The 20,323-nt window shown below is 37.4% G+C and overlaps 1 protein-coding gene across 3 annotated transcripts in view; it reads left to right on the forward strand.

The window, feature by feature from the left end:
* The first annotated feature begins 6,492 nt into the window (after positions 1-6,492).
* Positions 6,493-20,323, forward strand: part of LOC134847852 (RNA-binding protein MEX3B-like) — a 33,038-nt gene continuing 19,207 nt past the window's right edge. Inside the window, exons 1-3 of one of the 3 annotated variants that reach the window (XM_063865086.1) lie at positions 6,493-6,735; positions 7,012-7,208; positions 7,698-7,888. In XM_063865086.1, coding sequence (XP_063721156.1) covers positions 6,713-6,735; positions 7,012-7,208; positions 7,698-7,888 — 411 coding nt within the window. In that variant the 5' untranslated portion in view covers positions 6,493-6,712. Of the gene's footprint in view, positions 6,749-6,994; positions 7,209-7,697; positions 7,889-20,323 lie in introns of all 3 variants that reach the window. The other 2 variants (XM_063865087.1, XM_063865088.1) reach the window with 2 other exon arrangements.

A 20,323-nucleotide genomic window follows, 5' to 3' on the forward strand; every position in this document is an offset into this window, starting at 1 on the left:
CATAACTTCTACCCAAGTGTCAATGCATCCTTCCGAATCGTCCTTGAATTCTTTCGGTTTTTTAAATGTTTTCCTGGACTTGCCCCATCCTCTATCACTCGAGTCAGTGTTCCTCGTGGCGAAGGCTTCTAGGGTCCTGTTCATCATCTCCCAAGTGCTTGCCCACGTCATGGCATCTGGACCTGGGTTGCTGTGAGCTGTGGAGTCCCCTGGACCACTCGTTGTATTTGCTGTTCCATTCTTCATAATTGTTTTGGCAGCTACTGGTGCTGTGTTCGCCGCCCGGGTTAAAGGCAACGGTGTCGATTGCCGTTTGTTCCGTTGTGGTTCCACGAAGTCAACTCTGTTGCCTTGCGAGCGATCCGCTGCCGGCTTGTCTTGTGACGTAGAGTTTCTCAAGATTGCATCCAATTTCGCCTGTATTGCACATGAACTTTCAGCCTGGGTCCTGCTCATTGCTTCCATCCTCGTTTCAAGACTCCCCAACTGGTTGTTGACATCATCATATCAGTTTTTCTTTTGTTGCAGATCTTTTTTGATGTTCTTCTCTCGTTCTTCGCCAGTGGCATTTACCTCATCTGACATCTGTTGAATCTTTTCCTCAGTTGCCTGGCCAGGTTGAAATAGCTATCCAGGTACTCGTGTTTGTTGTATCTTAATTCTTTTCTTATTACTTCTCTATCCTCCTCGCTGTGCTTCAATTTCTTGTCGATCTGCTCTAGCTTTGCCATCAAATCGCCCAGCTCAAGAGAAGTTGTTTCATGGTCCACTGTTGCCCTGTTGTTGTCTGCTTTATCCTGTCTGGCTTGTTCTTTGCTTTGGTCGGCGTCTGTCGTCTTCGTGAGAACTGTCCCAAATATTCGTGCTCTTTCAGTTTTCGGTTCTTCAGCTGTGTTGTCCCTCGACTTCATTCCAACCATCATCGCCAACTTTTTCGTAAAAGACGTTTTCTTTACTTGAGAGTCGTCTTTCACCGTTTCTGGCGTGTTGCCTGTTGTGTTTTCCAAAGCGTCTATTGGCGAGAACTCCATGGTGTTTGGATTCTGATCTTCCACATTAGGCATCGGTGTTGACTCCGTCGTTTTCTTCTCCACCTCATCTACGCTCTGGTCTGGTGTCTCTAGATCGATCTCAATCGCAGGCTCAGTCTGTTTTTCTTTAGCACCGTCTTTCGTCTTGTTTTCAGTACTACTCTTCGTGCTGACCATGCTAACTGAAAAGTTCCTCTTTGTTATCTTTGGGCCCATTGATGTCATTCTACGTAGCGACGAGTTATACTTCGTCTTTGATTCAGTTGATCTTTTTTCAGCCACCGGTACCTTACTCCGTCTCATTATTTTTATTTACAATTGTTCCTATTTACAATATTACTATATACACAATTATATTCTAAGAATAAAATCTCTTGCTAAAAAATTATTGAAAGGAAATATACAAAGTGATAAAAACAATGTTCCCAGTTCTCTTTCAAATCTTTTGAAAAACCTTCTTTATTTCTGATCACAACCGTACCGGGTTCCGACTAGTCTTATTCTGTTTAGTTCTGTTTTAAAACTCTTATTGTAGCTTTACCCCAATTTTTATACCGTTCCAAGACTTCCAGTTACTGTCCCTACTCTTCTTTGTATCGTCCCAGGCTTTCTTTTTTCTGTCCCAAGACTGTTCGGTACCGTCCCAGTACTTCTTGTTAGTGTCCCAAGACCGTTCGGTACCGTCCCAGTACTTCTTGTTAGTGTCCCAAGACCCCTGTCCCAAGAGTACTGTCCCAAGAGTACTGTCCCAAGACTACTGTCCCAAGACTGTCCCAAGAGTACTGTCCCAAGGGTACTGTCCCAAGACTACTGTCCCAAGACTAGTGTCCCAAGAGTACTGTCCCAAGGGTAGTGTCCCAAGACTAGTGTCCCAAGACTACTGTCCCAAGACTCCTGTCCCAAGACTACTGTCCCAAGACTACTGTCCCAAGACTACTGTCCCAAGACTCCTGTCCCAAGACTACTGTCCCAAGACTACTGTCCCAAGACTACTGTCCCAAGACTACTACTGTCCCAAGACTACTGTCCCAAGACTAGTGTCCCAAGAGTACTGTCCCATGGGTAGTGTCCCAAGTCTAGTGGTCTAGTGTCCCAAGACTAGTGTCCCAAGACTACTGTCCCAAGGGTAGTGTCGCAAGACTACTGTCCCAAGACTAGTGTCCTAAGACTACTATCCCAAGACCACTGTCCGAAGACCACTGTCCCAAGACCACTGTCCCAAGACCGTACCGTCCCAAGACTATACCGTCCCAAGACTATATTGTCCCAAGACCGTACCGTCCCAAGGCTGTACTGTCCCAAGACTGTACCAAGACTGCTCTGGCCCAAGACTGTCCCAAGACTGCACCGTCCCAAAACTGTCCCAAGACTATACTGTCCCAAGACCGTACCAAGTCTTATTCTGTTTAATTCTGTTTTAAAACTCTTATTGTAGCTTTACCCCAATTTTTATACCATTCCAAGACTTCCAGTTACTGTCCCTACTCTTCTTTGTACCGTCCCAGGCTTTCTTTCTACTGTCCCAAGACTGTTCGGTACCGTCCCAGTACTTCTTGTTAGTGTCCCAAGACCGTTCGGTACCGTCCCAGTACTTCTTGTTAGTGCCCCAAGACCCCTGTCCCAAGAGTACTGTCCCAAGAGTATTGTCCCAAGACTACTGTCCCAAGACTGTCCCAAGAGTACTGTCCCAAGGGTATTGTCCCAAGACTACTGTCCCAAGACTAGTGTCCCAAGAGTACTGTCCCAAGGGTAGTGTCCCAAGACTAGTGTCCCAAGACTACTGTCCCAAGACTACTGTCCCCAGACTACTGTCCCAAGACTACTGTCCCAAGACTAGTGTCCCAAGAGTACTGTCCCAAGGGTAGTGTCCCATGTCTAGTGTCCCAAGACTAGTGTCCCAAGACTACTGTCCCAAGACTACTGTCCCAAGACTACTGTCCCAAGACTAGTGTCCCAAGACTACTATCCCAAGACCACTGTCCCAAGACCACTGTCCCAAGACCGTACCGTCCCAAGACTATACCGTCCCAAGACTATACTGTCCCAATACCGTACCGTCCCAAGGCTGTACTGTTGTACTGTCCCAAGACTGTACCAAGACTGCTCTGGCCCAAGACTGTCCCAAGACTGCACCGTCCCAAGACTGTCCCAAGACTATACTGTCCCAAGACCGTACCAAGACTGCACCGTTCCGAGACCGTCCCCAGACTGCACTGTCCCAAGACTTCTTTGGTATTGTCCCAAGACTTGTCACCAAGTGTCTGAGCGGTGGGACTTCTTTTTCTTCGTTGTAGGGACTTCTTGAATCACTGTACCTTGTACCACCACTTGAGCTCTAGTAAAAATTTTCCCAAAAAACCCTCTCTTAATGGCCAAATGCTTCAAATATTGACCCCCCTGTAATTAACTCCTTTTCGATGTTTCAAGCAACTTGAAACCAAAACTTGTACGCAGGTATCTTGTGATCACCATTTCGTTTAAAAACCAAACACAAATTCTTACCAAAAAATTTAAACCAGAAAAAGCAATAAGAACAGAGAGATGAACCCACCTAAAATTCAAAGGTGACAGATGTCTACCTTCTATCGAAAAAATGTCTGGTACCTAATTGCCACGCGTTTTCCTCCCCCTACTAACGATCTTATTGGGTATCACAAAAAATTGTCTATGTCCGTTCCCCCTAGCGATCCGACCAGGGTACCTACCTTAACTCGATGTTAAATTTGGATATCCACCTATTATGACCAACGCGTGTAAATATCTAATGTAACTAAATCAACGATGTCGATTAATTAGTTACTCTAATTTCCTCCCTTTTTACAATTTGCAACCACCAACCTCTAACCTAACCAGCCCCCCTTCTAACCTCCCCCCTCTTTAGCCCCCTTCTTAAACCTAAAATTACCTTAAGCGCCGGGTGCTAAACCTCTCGAGAGAAAACCGTAGAACTGTCTCCAGGCCTGCTTGTGTAAAAACGTTCCTCAAAACCGCGGGATTTCGCTGATCCAATTTTACACTTATCTCCTATAATGTAATGTGGATTTTAACGATACCCGTTTTGACCAACTTGAGAACTCGAGAACAGCCAAATCCTCCTTGACCACTTTCCCACTCGGCTGGTCACCTCTTCCATTCAAGACTCCTATTGGTTCAGCCCAAATCCTCCTGAACCACTTCCCCACTCGGCTGGTCACCTCTTCCAATCAAGTCTCCTATTTGTCCAGCTAAATTCCAAGCTATCTGAAAACACTTAACAACGCCCCACACTCGGGCACTTTATTGAGGTTGCTGGGTTAAATTGCTAGATAGATCGTAATGATCGAACTTATAAAACAGTATGGGTATACCATTTAATTAATAAAGGTTTGATCCAACTAATCTGGTGTCAAAGTCACTGTCTTTTTTCGTTTTATGGTTTTTGTTCCTTTATCTATTCTTTTTCGGTTTTTGTTTCGCTTTTTGTCTTTTTTGCTCGTGTTTTTGTCCCCCTAGTTACCCCCCTTTACTCGGTTAGCTAAGCTTCGTTCGGAGAGCGTACCAGGAAGTTTTCTCGAGTTTTCTTAAAAAGTTATCACGGTACAACCGGAAGGTTTGTACGTTCCCGCCGAACCGTACTACCGGTACTCTAGAATGGGCATGCAGCCCGGAGCTGTGTCAAGTGGGTTCGATTCCGTAGTCTTCATGTTGTAAAACACCCAGGAGCGCCATTAAAACACTATGTAACATTCGTCTACTTCGGTCACACATGAGGCTTAAGAAAAATAGGCCCTATAACCATTGGCTCAAGAGTCAGGGACACTATCTCTTGTGTTTTTCTACCTGAAAACGGTCGGAGCCAATTCGGCTCACTTGCGACATGAGACTACAACCGGTTACAGCTTAAAGGCTACTACCAAAATATCCCCCCACTCTAGAAATAAGAACATCCCCATACTTAGGTCTCAAAATACCCAAAATACACGAACGCCATTAAAAACCGGTTCGGAACAATCCGTTATGTTACTTTTTTTATCAGACAGTGGAACTTTGATCCATTTCAGATGGATCAACCTAAAACTCGCCTCATCTCAATATAACAATCTAAAAAAACACACTCAAGAAGATTAAATTATGTACTCACATCTAAGCACGCTCGAGAATTAGGAGTAATTAAACGAATTACTGACTCTATCATAAATATATTTGAATATAACTCAAGAAGTCTTTTAACGATGAATTCCAATCCAAGGAAGTAAGTTTTAACTCAAGAATATAGTTTTTGGATATGAACCATTGGGACACTTCAGCTGTCCAGTGTCCACCTTTCCACTGAAGGTTCACTCTGGTTCAGTTCGAATTATTGTATTCTTCTCTCGCTTCGTCTCCTATTTTTCGTCTCCTATTTCAGGATAAGACGGCTCTACTCGTGTCTTATTTTGTATCTGGAAATTGCGAATAGCAATATCCCGCTGTTTTCTTAAGTACTTTCCCGCAATTGTAATTTCGGTCGTTCTGATTTTATTTTCTCATTTTCAGTTGCTGCGAGAAAACTGAGCATGACTGGCTCAATTCGAAATTTTGAAAAATTAAACTGCACTCCAAAATTACGTCTTTTCGTGTCCCTCAAGGTCAAACTTCCAATTATGACCGACTGGCACAGTCAAAATTAGCAGAAAATGTATTAAATCAGTGGAAAATATTAGAAAATGCGTGTTACAACCGCATTACTATTCAGATAATCATCAAGATTAATGAGTTCAAAATAATAAGAATTTTTCAGGCTTGAAAACTTATCTTCTTATTATTTAATCGGTCAATAATAACACTAATGGCCTGGATTTATTTTCTTACTTTGAGATTTTTGTAAGTTATTTTGAGATTTTGAATTCTCAATTTTGATTGGCTGAAAGCAAGCTAAAATTAATTTCAAGCATTCGGTCCTTCAAGCATGAGGAACGCCACCTCCCTTTGGTATTTACTTAGGAATTGCCATCCCCTTTATTTAAAAGTAATTAAGCGCTACAGCTTTGTATTGAGAATTCTATACAAAGATTTTTGCTGCAATCTGATTGGTCGAAAAAGCGTTAATTTAATCTATTTAACAATTGCCCCCCCCCCCCCCTTAAAGAGGGCAATTGTTGAGTAGATCCAATTAATTAACAACAAGCCCGACTACTACAGGGATGCGGCCCCCTCACCAACCGAAGGGTTCCTCTTTGATTTTTTCATGACATCCATTTTTGGCAGACAAACTCTGAAATTTTTCAGTATATACCAATTTTAAATGGGAGCACGCGCTGAAAAAAGCTATTTTCTTATTAAAATTTTTCAAAAAATCCCAGAAACAGCATTTTGGGCCTGTTTTTTTTAAACACTTGCCCCCCCCCCCCCACTTGAGAAAATCCTATATCCGCCTCTGCACTGTCACTATAATTTCGGTTGGCGGCCCTTATTTTGGGCACTCAATTTGGGGGCCCTTGATAGTTTTTATATTTTTCGGCTATTCGGGAACGAATTTATTTTTCGGCTATCCGGGAACGAATTTATTTTTGGGCTATCCGGGTATTCGGCTCCGTGAGACGCCACCGAGGCTCGGCCCCCCAGAGACATTATATGGTGAAGGACTATAAAGAACTGATTTTTAGCTACTCTAATGCCATAGACATTTGAATTAACACCGGTTTTATCTGATATTTTAGAGTATGAGTAGCAAGAAACACAACCCGTATCGATTTTAAGTGAAAAAGCCTGCAACTCTTGTCATTTTCTTTTATCTTTATCATTTCCATATCTAGAAAATTCCAAGGATTTTGACTGGAATACGTGATGAAGGGACTCTTGCCTGTAACTTCGGTTACTATGATACTTTTGACCTTCTGGTTACCACGAAAAAAACTTCCAGTCAAAATCCATGGAATTTTCTAGATATGGAAGTGATAATGATAAAAGAAGATGACAAGTGTTTAAGTCCTTTTCAATTAAAGTCGATACGGGTTACGAGAGCCACGAATGCGAACCAAATCTCAGTTGGAACTTTCTACAATGTAGTTGAGAAAAACTCTGCTCAGCGAGACAGCCAGTTGGCGAGATTTGACATGAGAAATCCAGCTCCTGGTAGCAGCAGTCCAGGGCCAATTGTGACTGAGCGTGTGACTGTGCCGTCTTCCCAACATGTAGCCGAAATTGTTGGCAGACAAGGTAAGTTTTGAACTTCGGAAGTCAATCTGATTTCAAAGACTTAAATTAATTTAAGACTCGTGAACGTAGTTCAGGCTCATTTTTATTATGTCGCGATATTGTTTTTCATTGTCAGGACCAGTCTTTCAATTGGTTCATGCTAAGTTTTTTTCCTGGTTTGACTTTGATTTAAGCTCAGATCATTTTCTTTGCTAGGAATGTCAAACAATACTATCGCACTGTAAAAGTAGCAAAAAGCGTGATTGGTTTCAAGTTTCGAAAGAGTTTAATTTCAGCTTTCCGAGCGATTTACTTTTTGATCCAGTTTTCTTATTGGGTTGACTTTATCGAAAGAGTCAATCAATTATTCTTGAAATTCAGCTTTAAGACCATTTTTTTTGAAATCCTAAGTTGAATTTCAAATAGAAACAAAGGCAGTTTTTTTAGTTTGCGTTCACTGACTCTTAACTGTCTGCTGGCAATGTTCTATTTAAAAGTGTTTACCTCTAGGTTGCAAAATCCAGGCCCTGAGAAACCGGACTAATACCTATATCAAGACTCCAAGTAGAGTTGAAGGTACTTTATTCGTGATCTCGGGGCAAAGAGAGAGTGTTGCATTGGCTGTTCAAGAGATTCATCAAGCTAGTGCGCATTTCACAAACATAAGGGCTGAAAGAATAAGAGGACTCGTCATTGATAGGGTACGGCCAATTTTATATGAAGTTGTATTAATCCTAAGCATCTGCTGATGACAGTTTTAAAAGTAGCTTCAATAATTCATTTTCTATTTTTTTTTGCATTTAACAGTCTAAACAAAGTAGGTCTTTGTTTAAAGACTTTATTTTGGTTCGAGGGTTGCTGTCAAAATAAAAAAATGCTGCCATTTTTGACGGAATTTTTTTATATCGTTCAAAAGGTATTGTTGTCTTAATCTTAAATTTGAAAAGATATTTCACCTGTGATCATTTTCGTAAATTTATGAGGGTTTAAAGTTTGCTATTTTGGCCATTTTTGCTATTTTGGCCATTTTGACCAATTTGGGACAATTAACGCGCGATATAATTCGCGCTATTAACGCGTAAGCTGAGCTTTAATCCGTCTTATAAATCGTTCCAAATTGGTTGAACGAAGCTTATTTGCCATAATTGATTTGTTACTAGGAGCGAAATGGTTACATGTCAGTATTTAGACAGCCGCGTATTCATACTGGTCAGTATTTAGACAAATACTGTTTCAACCAATCAGAATCGAGACAAAGAAGAAATTAATAAATAATTATTATGTATTTTGGATTATTTATGTTTTTTCTCGATTCTGATTGCTTCATACAGTATTTGTCTAAATACTGACCAGTATGAATACGCGGCTGTCTAAATACTGGCTGCACTCCGAGCGAAATCTATTCGTTGGTACTTTATACGGTGTGTGGGGGGATGATTTTCATAAAAAATTTAAAATTAAAAAAAAAATTTCGTTTTATTTTTTTTTTCATATATTTTCTTAATGTTATTACTGCTGCTCCATAAACCTTAAAGGCATTCGGAACATTCAGGGCTTCGCCCTGATACGAGCAGTCTTGTTTGTCATTAAAACCTACTATTAGCGTTTTTAAAATTTTCAATCTTAAACTGGCGAGGGAGGTTTTAAGAAGTAACAAAACGTAAAATTTGTTTAAAAGCATACTGCGACATCTTTCTGAATGGCGAGATCATTATTTTTACACGATTGGAGATTATAACAAGATCTACGTGTCTAATTCTCAAGGGACCTGGTTTTTTCAAGGGACCACTCAATCATAGTAGTACCCGTAGTTGAAATATTCACGCTAAAATGATCAACTAGAAATGTTTGTTCAAAGAAAAAGTAAGTTTTGTATTTACATAACTTTGATCGTAATATGGAAAGTTTTGTCCATAATAATCTGACCTATTGTGAAAGACCTATAAACATTCCTCAACATCAATATAAATTATGAAATATGAAATTCTAATTTACGAAATTCCCAAAGATTTTTTTTGTCGAAAAAAATCGACAAAAAAGAACAAGACTGCTCGTATCAGGGCGAAGCCCTGAATGTTCCGACTGCCTTTTAAGGTTTATGGAGCAGCAGTAAAAACATTAAAGAATTCAATGAAATAAAATAAAAACGAAAATTTTTTTTTTGAATTTTTTTGAATGAAAAACATCCACCCACACGCCATATAAAACAGAAAAAGATAGATTTTGTTCCTTGTAACAAATCAATTATGGCAAATAAGCTTCGTTCAAGCAATTTGGAATGATTTATAAGACGGATTAAATCTCCGCTTACGCGTTAATAGCGCGAATTATATCGCGCGTTAATTGTCCCAAATTGGTCGAAATTGGAACCTGATCTAAACTACATTTTATTATTGGATATAATTTAGATATTTTATCACTATAACTTACTAAATTTTAACCAATCATGATCCATCTAACTAACAAACCACTTATCTGTAAGTTCTGAAATTACTTGTAATTTCAGCACCAGAGAGATTTGAATTTAACTTAGAAATTTTTTACCTCCAAGAGAACTTCAGCAATCGCAAAAACTCTAGTAAACTCTAGATCTTTTGAGCCTAGCAGAGACTAGTTAAACACCCTGAGACAAGTAGATATAAGAGTCAGATTAGGATCGGTATTAGACTATGAAGTTGCACGAATCTATCCGGCCGAAAATAAGATAGCGTGACGAGCAGACGGTGTACCCTATCCGAAATTACTTAATGAGTTAACCCCAAGAGCGTAACTCATCTGGTGCGACCACAAGTCTCGAATAAGACCTTAAAAAACAAGATAGCTTAGAATTAACCAAAGATAGGTTAGAAATTAGACAAAAGATTTTCAAAATGTTACTTGACAATAACTTAATTGAAATGTCTCTACGACTCAATAGATCAGAGCCGCTATTCCGTACAATACGAGAGCTACCCGGTATTGGAAGAAGACCTCGGACAAGAGACGACATACGACTACATAGAAACTTACCATTCAGTTTCATGGTCGTACGGCGAAAGCCAACACAAACTTATATTTAGAATCTTACTAGCAATGAATTTAGATTTTCATTTGCAAACATAAAATCCTTGAAGGAAATCTTCAATGATTTTTTCAGGCGCTAAATAAAAATTATTTTTGTACAATAACGATTGATAATAACATCTCAAATCGTTCCCTTCAACTCTGCAGTAAAATTTAAAAATATATCTGAAAAATATTTTTATTGAAAATAGAAATAAAAATTAGTAGCGTGACAATAAACTGTAAGTATATATAAAGCATCCTGTCATCTCCAGCTTCATCACCTAAACATAACAGCAATCATAAATTGACTAATATCACAAAAAACTAAAACTTTTTATCAATTAAATTTAAATTATTTCAAAAAGGCCTATCCTAAACTTTATTTTTCTTTAACTTAACTTTGTTTAATCTTAAAACTGACCATCAAGGCTTTCCTTGGATCTAAATTAATTTTATACTTTATAAATTTTATACTCTGATCATCAAGGCTTATCCTTGGATCAAAAAGAACAATTTCGTTCTCCCCCACCCACTTATCAAGTGTCTAACGACCTCAAACGTCGATTCACTATCCAACCTTTTCAAAAGACCCAGGACTGATAGAAATTTTTCAATCACTCTAACCATTCTATTCAGGCTAAACAGTGAAGAACTTCGGTTATTCATCCTTCACTTGAACCCTCCTCTTACCTGACCCGGGATAAATCTTAAACTGAGTAAGTTTAAAATAGTATCTAACGAACTACTTGCGTTCTAATTATACCTGAACCTTGTGGATCGATTTACTATTCTCCAACCCTTGAACACAATCACTATACCTAAGTAAGATTAAGTAAGTTAACACCTTAGCTTAGATTAGTCACGAGAAAGTAAAAATCATTCTCCGGAATCGATATACTTTTCTCTCCAACCCTGAACAAAAGACCCAGGTTAAGCTAACCAAAAAATTGCAAGGACTAACAGTCTAGGAAATTAAAATCACTAATAACAATCTTGCATGCCTCATCCTAAACCTTGTCATTGAAAAATCTAGGAAATAAACAAACAATCGTACTACACAATTTTGAAATAAACAACCAAAAATACGATCTCGTTTTTACCCCGCTTGCACAAACAGTTGGATACATTCGAACAAAACGACAATCAATAAAAAGAAAAATTATAAGTAAACAAAGACAGATCACACGAAAAAGATTTTCAAAGCGAAGAAACGCAATCTCCGAATCAGAAGTCAGTAATCTAGACGCACTATATAAACTAAAAGATTCAGTGAATAAAAATTACCCAATCCATGATCAAATATATTTTTCCGATTCAGAAGCCACGTCATACTCATCAAAAAATGAAAAAGAAGAATAAAAAAGATATACAAACACGAACCAGTACATCTATACAATTGGAATCAACCAATCATACACATTGAACATTATGTATTAACAGTCATAAAAGGAAAAACTGAGCAACACTCAAAGTGACCAAAGTCCAGACGAAGAATCTGTTTTTCCATTCATTATAAATTCACTCACTGATGATAGAGGACAAACTCGATTTTGCAAAAATTTACTCGTGAATTTGTTTGAACGAGGAATCAGCCCATGTTAAGCAGAATTCCCAGCAATAAAAATCAAAAGACAAATTATAGAACATTATTTGAAAGAAGTATGTAACCTAACACAACAATGGAATCTACACCATAGAAATCAGTACACCAAGAACATCTCATGGTAAATATGTTATCCAAACAGACGACTTTGATTTAGAATTTTCAAAGGTATTCACAGAATATATCAAAAGCATACAATATCAGAATTCACAGAGAGCAAACTCAATATTCACTAACGATGTTTTTCAATAATATATAGTTATTTATCTATACTAGAAAGAACAGAAGCTCAAAGTACATCACCAGTTCAAACACGAAGAAACCCAAAAGTAAGAAATGAAATTGCCGCATTTTCAACATTTTTAATCACAATCCGTGAAAATTTTACCAGTAATAATGTCTCACAAAACGCTAAACAAGACTTGCAAAAAATTCTAGCATGGTTTATTATTGTTTATTTTACACATAATATCGATTTAATTGAACAGGCAAGAAAAACTTTCAGACCTCAAAGTACCAATGACGATACTGTCATTGCAGAACAATCAGATTACGTTTGGGACCCCGAATGGTCTCATCCACTATTTCTAAATTTCCCAGTAGATATCTCAAGTCAAGCAATAAGTACAATATCTTTTCACAAAGATTATGTAAAAGTATTTGCACTAACAATAGATGCAACACCTTTAAACTATAATTCATTCCTACCCGATACACAAAATAATAGTTTAAATTCAAATGTTATACAACAGGAAAATCTAATTGGAACTAAAAATCTTACGCAACAAGATATTCAAACACCATCACATTTTATAAATGAAGAGATAGTTCAAACAACAGCAAAAACTACACAACAAAGTATTTCACCAATACATCCAAATCTCACAACACCAAGAAATAAAAATCCATTACTATCACAAGTAACATTTCAATCGACGGTTAAACCCTCGGTTGCTCCAAAATACTCACATATGGACTATCAAACATATAGACCAATGACAAAACCATCAAAAACACGAAAAACTTTCACGAGAAATAATTTTGCAGAACACAATTATAATTACGTAAATCCATCAAAAACAAATCAATCTCCTCGAAAAACATGCAGAATCATGTATATTCTCAATATTGGAATCTCCCATGTACATCAACCAACTCAGTAAATTTTCAAGATTATCCACATCCTCCACAGGATCATAGCGAAAATTACCCATTTTTCAACAAAATAGGAATAGACAACAAACACCCTCCTACAAATTGTTTATCATCTGATGATGATGATTACTTTCAACCAGATATTTTTGCACGATACACAAGAATATCGCACACAAAGACCTCGACAATCTCAACCATCCCAAATTGTAAAGATTGACCCACAAAACCCAGCTGATATTCAGAGCCAGCAACCAATGCATATACAAAATCCAATTAATGCACAATCTTATCAACCTGTACAATCACAAAACTCAATTAGCATGCATTCCTATTAACCAACACAAATGCAAAATGAAATACCACTACCATATTATCTACAGCAACATGAAATAACTAAAAATCAACTTCCCAACATGTAGCCGAAATTGAAATTCAGCTTTAAGACCATTTTTTTTTGAAATCCAAAGTTGAATATTAAATAGAAACAAAGGCAGTTTTTTTTAACTTGTGTTCACTGACTCTTAACTGTCTGCTGGCAATGTTCTATTTAAAAGTGTTTACCTCTAGGTTGCAAAATCCAGGCCCTGAGAAACCAGACTAATACCTTAATCAAGACTCCAGGTAGAGGTGAAGGTACTTTATTTGTGATCACGGGGCAAAGAGAGAGTGTTGCATTGGCTGTTCAAGAGATTCATCAAGCTAGTGCGCATTTCACAAACATAAGGGCTCAAAGAAAGAGGACTTGTGCCTCCAGCTCTCGAGGGACACGTCATTGATAGGGTACGGCCAATTTTATATGAAGTTGTATTAATCCTAAGCATCTGCTGATGACAGTTTTAAAAGTAGCTTGAATAATTCATTTTCTATTTTTTTTTTGCATTTAACAGTCTAAACAAAGTAGGTCTTTATTTAAAGACTTTATTTTGGTTCGAGGTTTGCTGTCAAAATGTTTTGAGCAACTGCGTACTTGACTACTATGATGGTGGTCCCTCGATAAAGCAACTATGATAGACAGGTCATGCATGCATTTCGCATTTCATAATTTAAAACTTATTTCTGTGTAAATTGTTTCTTGAAAAATCTCGCGGAAATATGAGTCAGCATCTTTTTAGATTAAAAATTATGATTTCGGGTTCCTCTTAGATTTTTTCATGACATCCATTTTTGGCAGACAAACTCTTAATTTTTTCAGTATGTACTAATTTTAACTAATTTTAAATAAGAGCACGCGCTGAAAGAAGCTATTTTTTTATTAAAATTTTTCAAAAAATTCTAGAAACAGCATTTTTTTTAAACACTTGACCCCCCCCCCCCCACTTGAGAAAATCCTATATCCGCCTCTGCACTGTCACTATAATTTCGGTTGGCGGCCCTTATTTTGGGCACTCAATTTGGGGGCCCTTGATAGTTTTTATATTTTTCGGCTATTCGGGAACGAATTTATTTTTCGGCTATCCGGGAACGAATTTATTTTTGGGCTATCCGGGTATTCGGCTCCGTGAGACGCCACCGAGGCTCGGCCCCCCAGAGACATTATATGGTGAAGGACTATAAAGAACTGATTTTTAGCTACTCTAATGCCATAGACATTTGAATTAACACCGGTTTTATCTGATATTTTAGAGTATGAGTAGCAAGAAACACAACCCGTATCGATTTTAAGTGAAAAAGCCTGCAACTCTTGTCATTTTCTTTTATCTTTATCATTTCCATATCTAGAAAATTCCAAGGATTTTGACTGTAATACGTGATGAAGGGACTCTTGCCTGTAACTTCGGTTACTATGATACTTTTGACCTTCTGATTACCACGAAAAAAATTCCAGTCAAAATCCTTGGAATTTTCTAGATACGGAAGTGATAATGATAAAAGAAGATGACAAGTGTTTAAGTCCTGGTGAAGACCTGTTGAAGACAAGTGTTACGAGAGCCATGAATGCGAACCGAATCTCAGTTGGAACTTTCTACAATGTAGTTGAGAAAAACTCTGCTCAGCGAGACAGCCAGTTGGCGAGATTTGACATGAGAAATCCAGCTTCTGGTAGCAGCAGTAATTTTACGACATGAAGAATCAAGTGCTTGATAAACAGTTTCGTTGAACTTGTCAATGAACTCATTATGACAGTTTGAATGCAAGATAGAGTATAAGGGCGATATAGCCCGACTGAAACTTTCTGAATTAAGACTACTTTTTGAGTAAGTGACAGATCGCTTCGTAGTGAAATGTGAAACTGAACTTGCAGCAAATACATGCGCAAAAACAGGAAAATGATCAGAATAAGCAGTGGCACCTCGAAAAACTATGAATCGATGAGGATCTGAAACGCAGAGCAAGTCAAGGATGTTGCACGAAACTATGGTGCTGAAATCAACAATTTGAAGCAAGTCAAGATCATCTAGTGCTGTCAAAAATTTGTTTGAATAATCAGAAGTAGCAGTGTGTGAGCTCCAGCAGACATCAGGAAGGTTGATGTCACCGAGAACTGCGGTAACAACTCGGTTTTTCGCAACTTTGCGACCGAGACATTTTACAACCTCATCACGGTGGTTAAACATAACCTCAACAAGCACAGAAGAATCAACTCTGAATAATGAAGTTTGAGGTGGATTGTAAATCAATAAGAAACTATAAAATGCTTTATGGAAATCAATAATGATAGAACAGCAAAAATCAGAGTAAGAAAAGGATGATGAAATACTGAGTTCCAGGCTCAGACGGACAGCAATAAGCACTCCTCCATGTGCTCCTGAAGTTCTGTCAAGTCGCATGAGGACGTGATAGCCAGAAGCAGGGAAGATTCCGTGATTCTCTATCTCATCATAGAGCCAGGTTTCGGTGATAAACAGTAAATCAATGTTGTTAGAAAGCAGAAAGTTGCATAGCTTGAGACGTTGAGTACTTGTTATCAAGCTTTGGGCGTTGATAAGACACAACCTCAAATCCGCTAGTCATTCAGGTAACGGAATTTCCACATTATTATGGTAAAGTTTCAGGTTTTTTTCTCTTGAGATCGCTCTTTGGAATGTTGTCTTTGGTGGAAACATCAGTCCTCAGTTTCAATATTTTACGCAATTTGATTTGGTCAGTAGGAGACAGAGATTTTGAAATATAAATGGGAGATTGAAAGGATTGCAGTTTGTAAGCACTAGATAAAAGTTTGATGCAGTCAAATTGGGAAGTAAATTCAACAAGTAAGGTGCGTGGGCGTGTACTGGTAGCAATACGTTTTCCCAGGCGCTTGAAAAATTTAACTTTAACAAAAGAATCCTCACCTAGGTGAGTCAAAATAGCAGTAGTATGGTGAATATCGGATTCAGTTTGCGATTTGAAATCACCTCTGTTTTCGGATATACCATCAATTTTCAATTCACGAGTCCAAGTATTATCGACAGGAGAAGGGGGGTTTGGTAGTAGCCTCCAAGCTGTAACAAGGGTTCTAGTCTCATGTCGCAAGTGAACCGAATTGGCTCCGACCATTTGAGGTGGAAAAACACAAGAGATAGTGTCCCTGACTCTTGAGCCAATGGTTATAGGGCCTATTTTTCTTTAACATCATATGTGACATGAGTAGGCGACTGTTACATTGAAAAGTTTCTACCAATCAAAATCGCTAAACGTTTCTATTGGCAGAATGTCTTTCTCACAAAATCGAAGTCAAAATTAGCAGAAAATGTATTAAATCAGTGGAAAATAATCGAAAATATTACAAAATGCGTGTTACAACCGCATTACTATTCAGATAATCATCAAGATTAATGAGTTCAAAATAATAAGAATTTTTCAGGCTTGAAAACTTATCTACTTATTATCTATTCGGTCAATAATAACACTAATGGCCTGGATTTATTTTCTTACTTTGATATTTTTGTAATTTATTTTGAGATTTCGAATTCTCAATTTTGATTGGCTGAAAGCAAGCTAAAATTAGTTTCAAGCATTCGGTCCTTCAAGCATGAGGAACGCCACCTCCCTTTGGTATTTACTTAGGAATTGCCACCCCCTTTATTTAAATAAAAATTAAGCGCTAGAGCTTTGTATTGAGAATTCTTCACAAAGATTTTTGCTGCAATCTGATTAGTCGAAAAAGCGTTAATTTAATCTATTTAATAATTGCCCCTACTCCTTAAAAGAGGGCAATTGTTGAGTAGATCCAATTAATTAAAAACAAAAGCCCGACTACTACAGGGATGCGGCCCCCTCATCAACCGAAGTGTTCCTCTGTGATTTTTTCATGACATCCATTTTTGGCAGACAAACTCTGAAATTTTTTCAGTATATACTAATTTTAAATGGGAGCACGCGCTGAAAAAAGCTATTTTCTTATTAAAATTTTTCAAAAAATTCTAGAAACAGCATTTTTTTTAAACACTTGACCCCCCCCCCCCACTTGAGAAAATCCTATATCCGCCTCTGCACTGTCACTATAATTTCGGTTGGCGGCCCTTATTTTGGGCACTCAATTTGGGGGCCCTTGATAGTTTTTATATTTTTCGGCTATCCGGGAACGAATTTATTTTTCGGCTATCCGGGAACGAATTTTTTTTGGGCTATCCGGGTATTCGGCTCCGTGAGACGCCACCGAGGCTCGGCCCCCCAGAGACATTATATGGTGAAGGACTATAAAGAACTGATTTTTAGCTACTCTAATGCCATAGACATTTGAATTAACACCGGTGGTAGTTTAAAGTAAAAATTATCTGAACTTTTTAATAATTTTTTTTCACCTGGCAAAATTAATTGAGCATTGGCATTTGCGCCCGAAGGGCGCATTGCTAATGCGAATGTGTAGAGTCCAACGTCTTTGCTTGAGGCCATAATTTAGACGCATGACCATATTGTTTTGGTTCCAGAAAACACTAAAAACAAAAATCAAGCCACTAGTACCTGCTTGTGCTAGGAAATAAACAAACAATCGTACTACACAATTGTGAAATAAACACCCAAAAATACGATGTTGTCATTACCCCTCATACACAAACAGTTGGATACATTCGAACAAAACGACAAACAATAAAAAGAAAAATTATAAGTAAACAAAGACAAATAACACGAAAAAGATTTTCAAAGCATAGAAATGCATTCTCCGAATCAGAAGCCAGTAATCTAGACGCACTATATAAATTAAACGATTCAGTAAAACAAAATTGCCCAATCCATGATCAAAGATATTTTTCCGATTCAGAAGCCACATCACACTCATCAAAACAAGGAAAAAGAACAAAAAAAAGATATAAATACAAACCAGTACATCTATACAATTGGAATCAACCAATCAGACACATTGAAAATTATGTATTAATAGTCATCAAGCGAAAAAATGAGCAACACTCAAAGTGACGAAAGTCCAGACGAAGAAGCAGTTTTTCCATTCATTATAAATTCACTCACTGATAGAGGACAAACAGGATTTTGTAAAAATCTGCTCGTAAATTCGTTTGAACGAGGAATCAGTCCATGTAAAGCATAATTCCCAGAAATAAAAATCAAAAGACAAATTATAGAGCCTTATTTGAAAGAAATATCTAACCTAACACAACAATACGGAATCTACACCATAGAAATCAGTACACCAAAAACATCTCATGGTAAATATATTAACCAAACAGACGACATTGATTTAGAATTTTCAAAGGTATTCACAGACTATGTCAAAAGCATACAATATCAAAATTTACATGGAGCAAACTCAATATTCAGTTTTTGCAATAATATATAGTTATTTATCCGAACTAGAAGGAATAGAAACTCAAAGTACATCACCAGCTCAAACATCAATACACACAAAAGTAAGAAATGAAATCGCCGCATTTTCAGCATTTTTAAACTCAATCCGTGAAAGTTTTACCAGTAATAATGTCTCACAATATGCTTAAAAAGATTTACAAAAAATACTAGCGTGGTTTATAATTGATTATTTCACACATAATATCGATTTAATTGAACAAGCAAGAAATACCTTTAGACCACAAAGTACTAATGACGACACCGTCATTGCAGAACACCTTCATTGTTTATGTTTGGGACCCTGAATGTTCTCATCCAATTTTTCTAAATTTTCCAGTAGATATCTCAAGTCAAGCAATACGTAGAATATCTTTTCACAAAGATTATCTAAAAATATTTCCTAACAATTAATGCAACACCTCTAAATTATACTTCATTCTTACCTGATACACAAAATAGTAGCTCAAATTCAACTTTTATACAACAGGAAAATCTCAATGGAAGTAGAAATCTTACACAACAAGATATTCAAACACCATCACATTTCATAAATGAAGAAATAGTTCAAACAACAGTAACAACTACACAACAAAGTCTCTCACCGATACATCCAAATCTCACAACACCGAGAAATAAAAACCCAACACTATCACAAGTAACATTACAATCAACGGTTAAACCCTCGGTAGCTCCAAAATAATCACATATGGACTAACAAACATATAGACCAATGACAAAACCATCAAAAACACGAAAAATGTTCACTAGAAGTAATTTTACAGAACATAACTGTAATTATGTAAATCCATCAAAAACAAATCAACCTCTTCGAAAAAACATGCAGAACAACGTATGTTCTCAATATTGGAATCCTCCAAATACTTCAAATAACTCAGTAAATTTCCAAGATTATCCACATCCTCCACAGGATCATAGTGAAAATTGTCCATTTTTTCAACAAAACAGGAATAAGCAACGAACACCTTATCATACAATTTATTTATCATCTGATGATGATGATTACTATCAACCAGATTTTTTTGCACCATACACACAAGAATATAGCACACAAAGGCTGCGACAATCTCAACCATCCCAAAATGTGAAGATTTACCCACAAAATCCAGCAGATATACAAAGCCAAGAACCAATGCATTTACAAAATCCATTTAATACACAATCTTATCAACCAGTACAATCACAAAACCCAATGAGTATGCATTCCTATCAACCAACACAAATGCAAAATAAAATACCACTACCATATTATCTCCAACAACATGAAATAACGAAAAATCAACTTACAAGTTTCTCACAAATACCAAATGCCGCAGAATCCATTCAAATGACGATGAATCCATACCTAATGGGAGGATCGTCAATAAAATCCCATAAACCATTAATGGTATTTACAGCAACAGACCCTGAATATTCAGTAGAAGATTATTTAAATGCAGTCACAGCAAATTTAATCTTAAATATAGGACCCGAACCAATCAATACGCCACTTCAGCAACATTGGATACATAGACGCACAGCGTTAATACAAACGACACTAGATGGCGCAGCTCAAAATTGGTTTTCAGTTCTACCTATAGATATAAAATCA

This window comes from Symsagittifera roscoffensis, chromosome 6 (assembly GCF_963678635.1).
Source record: "Symsagittifera roscoffensis chromosome 6, txSymRosc1.1, whole genome shotgun sequence".
Taxonomy (NCBI): domain Eukaryota; kingdom Metazoa; phylum Xenacoelomorpha; order Acoela; family Convolutidae; genus Symsagittifera; species Symsagittifera roscoffensis.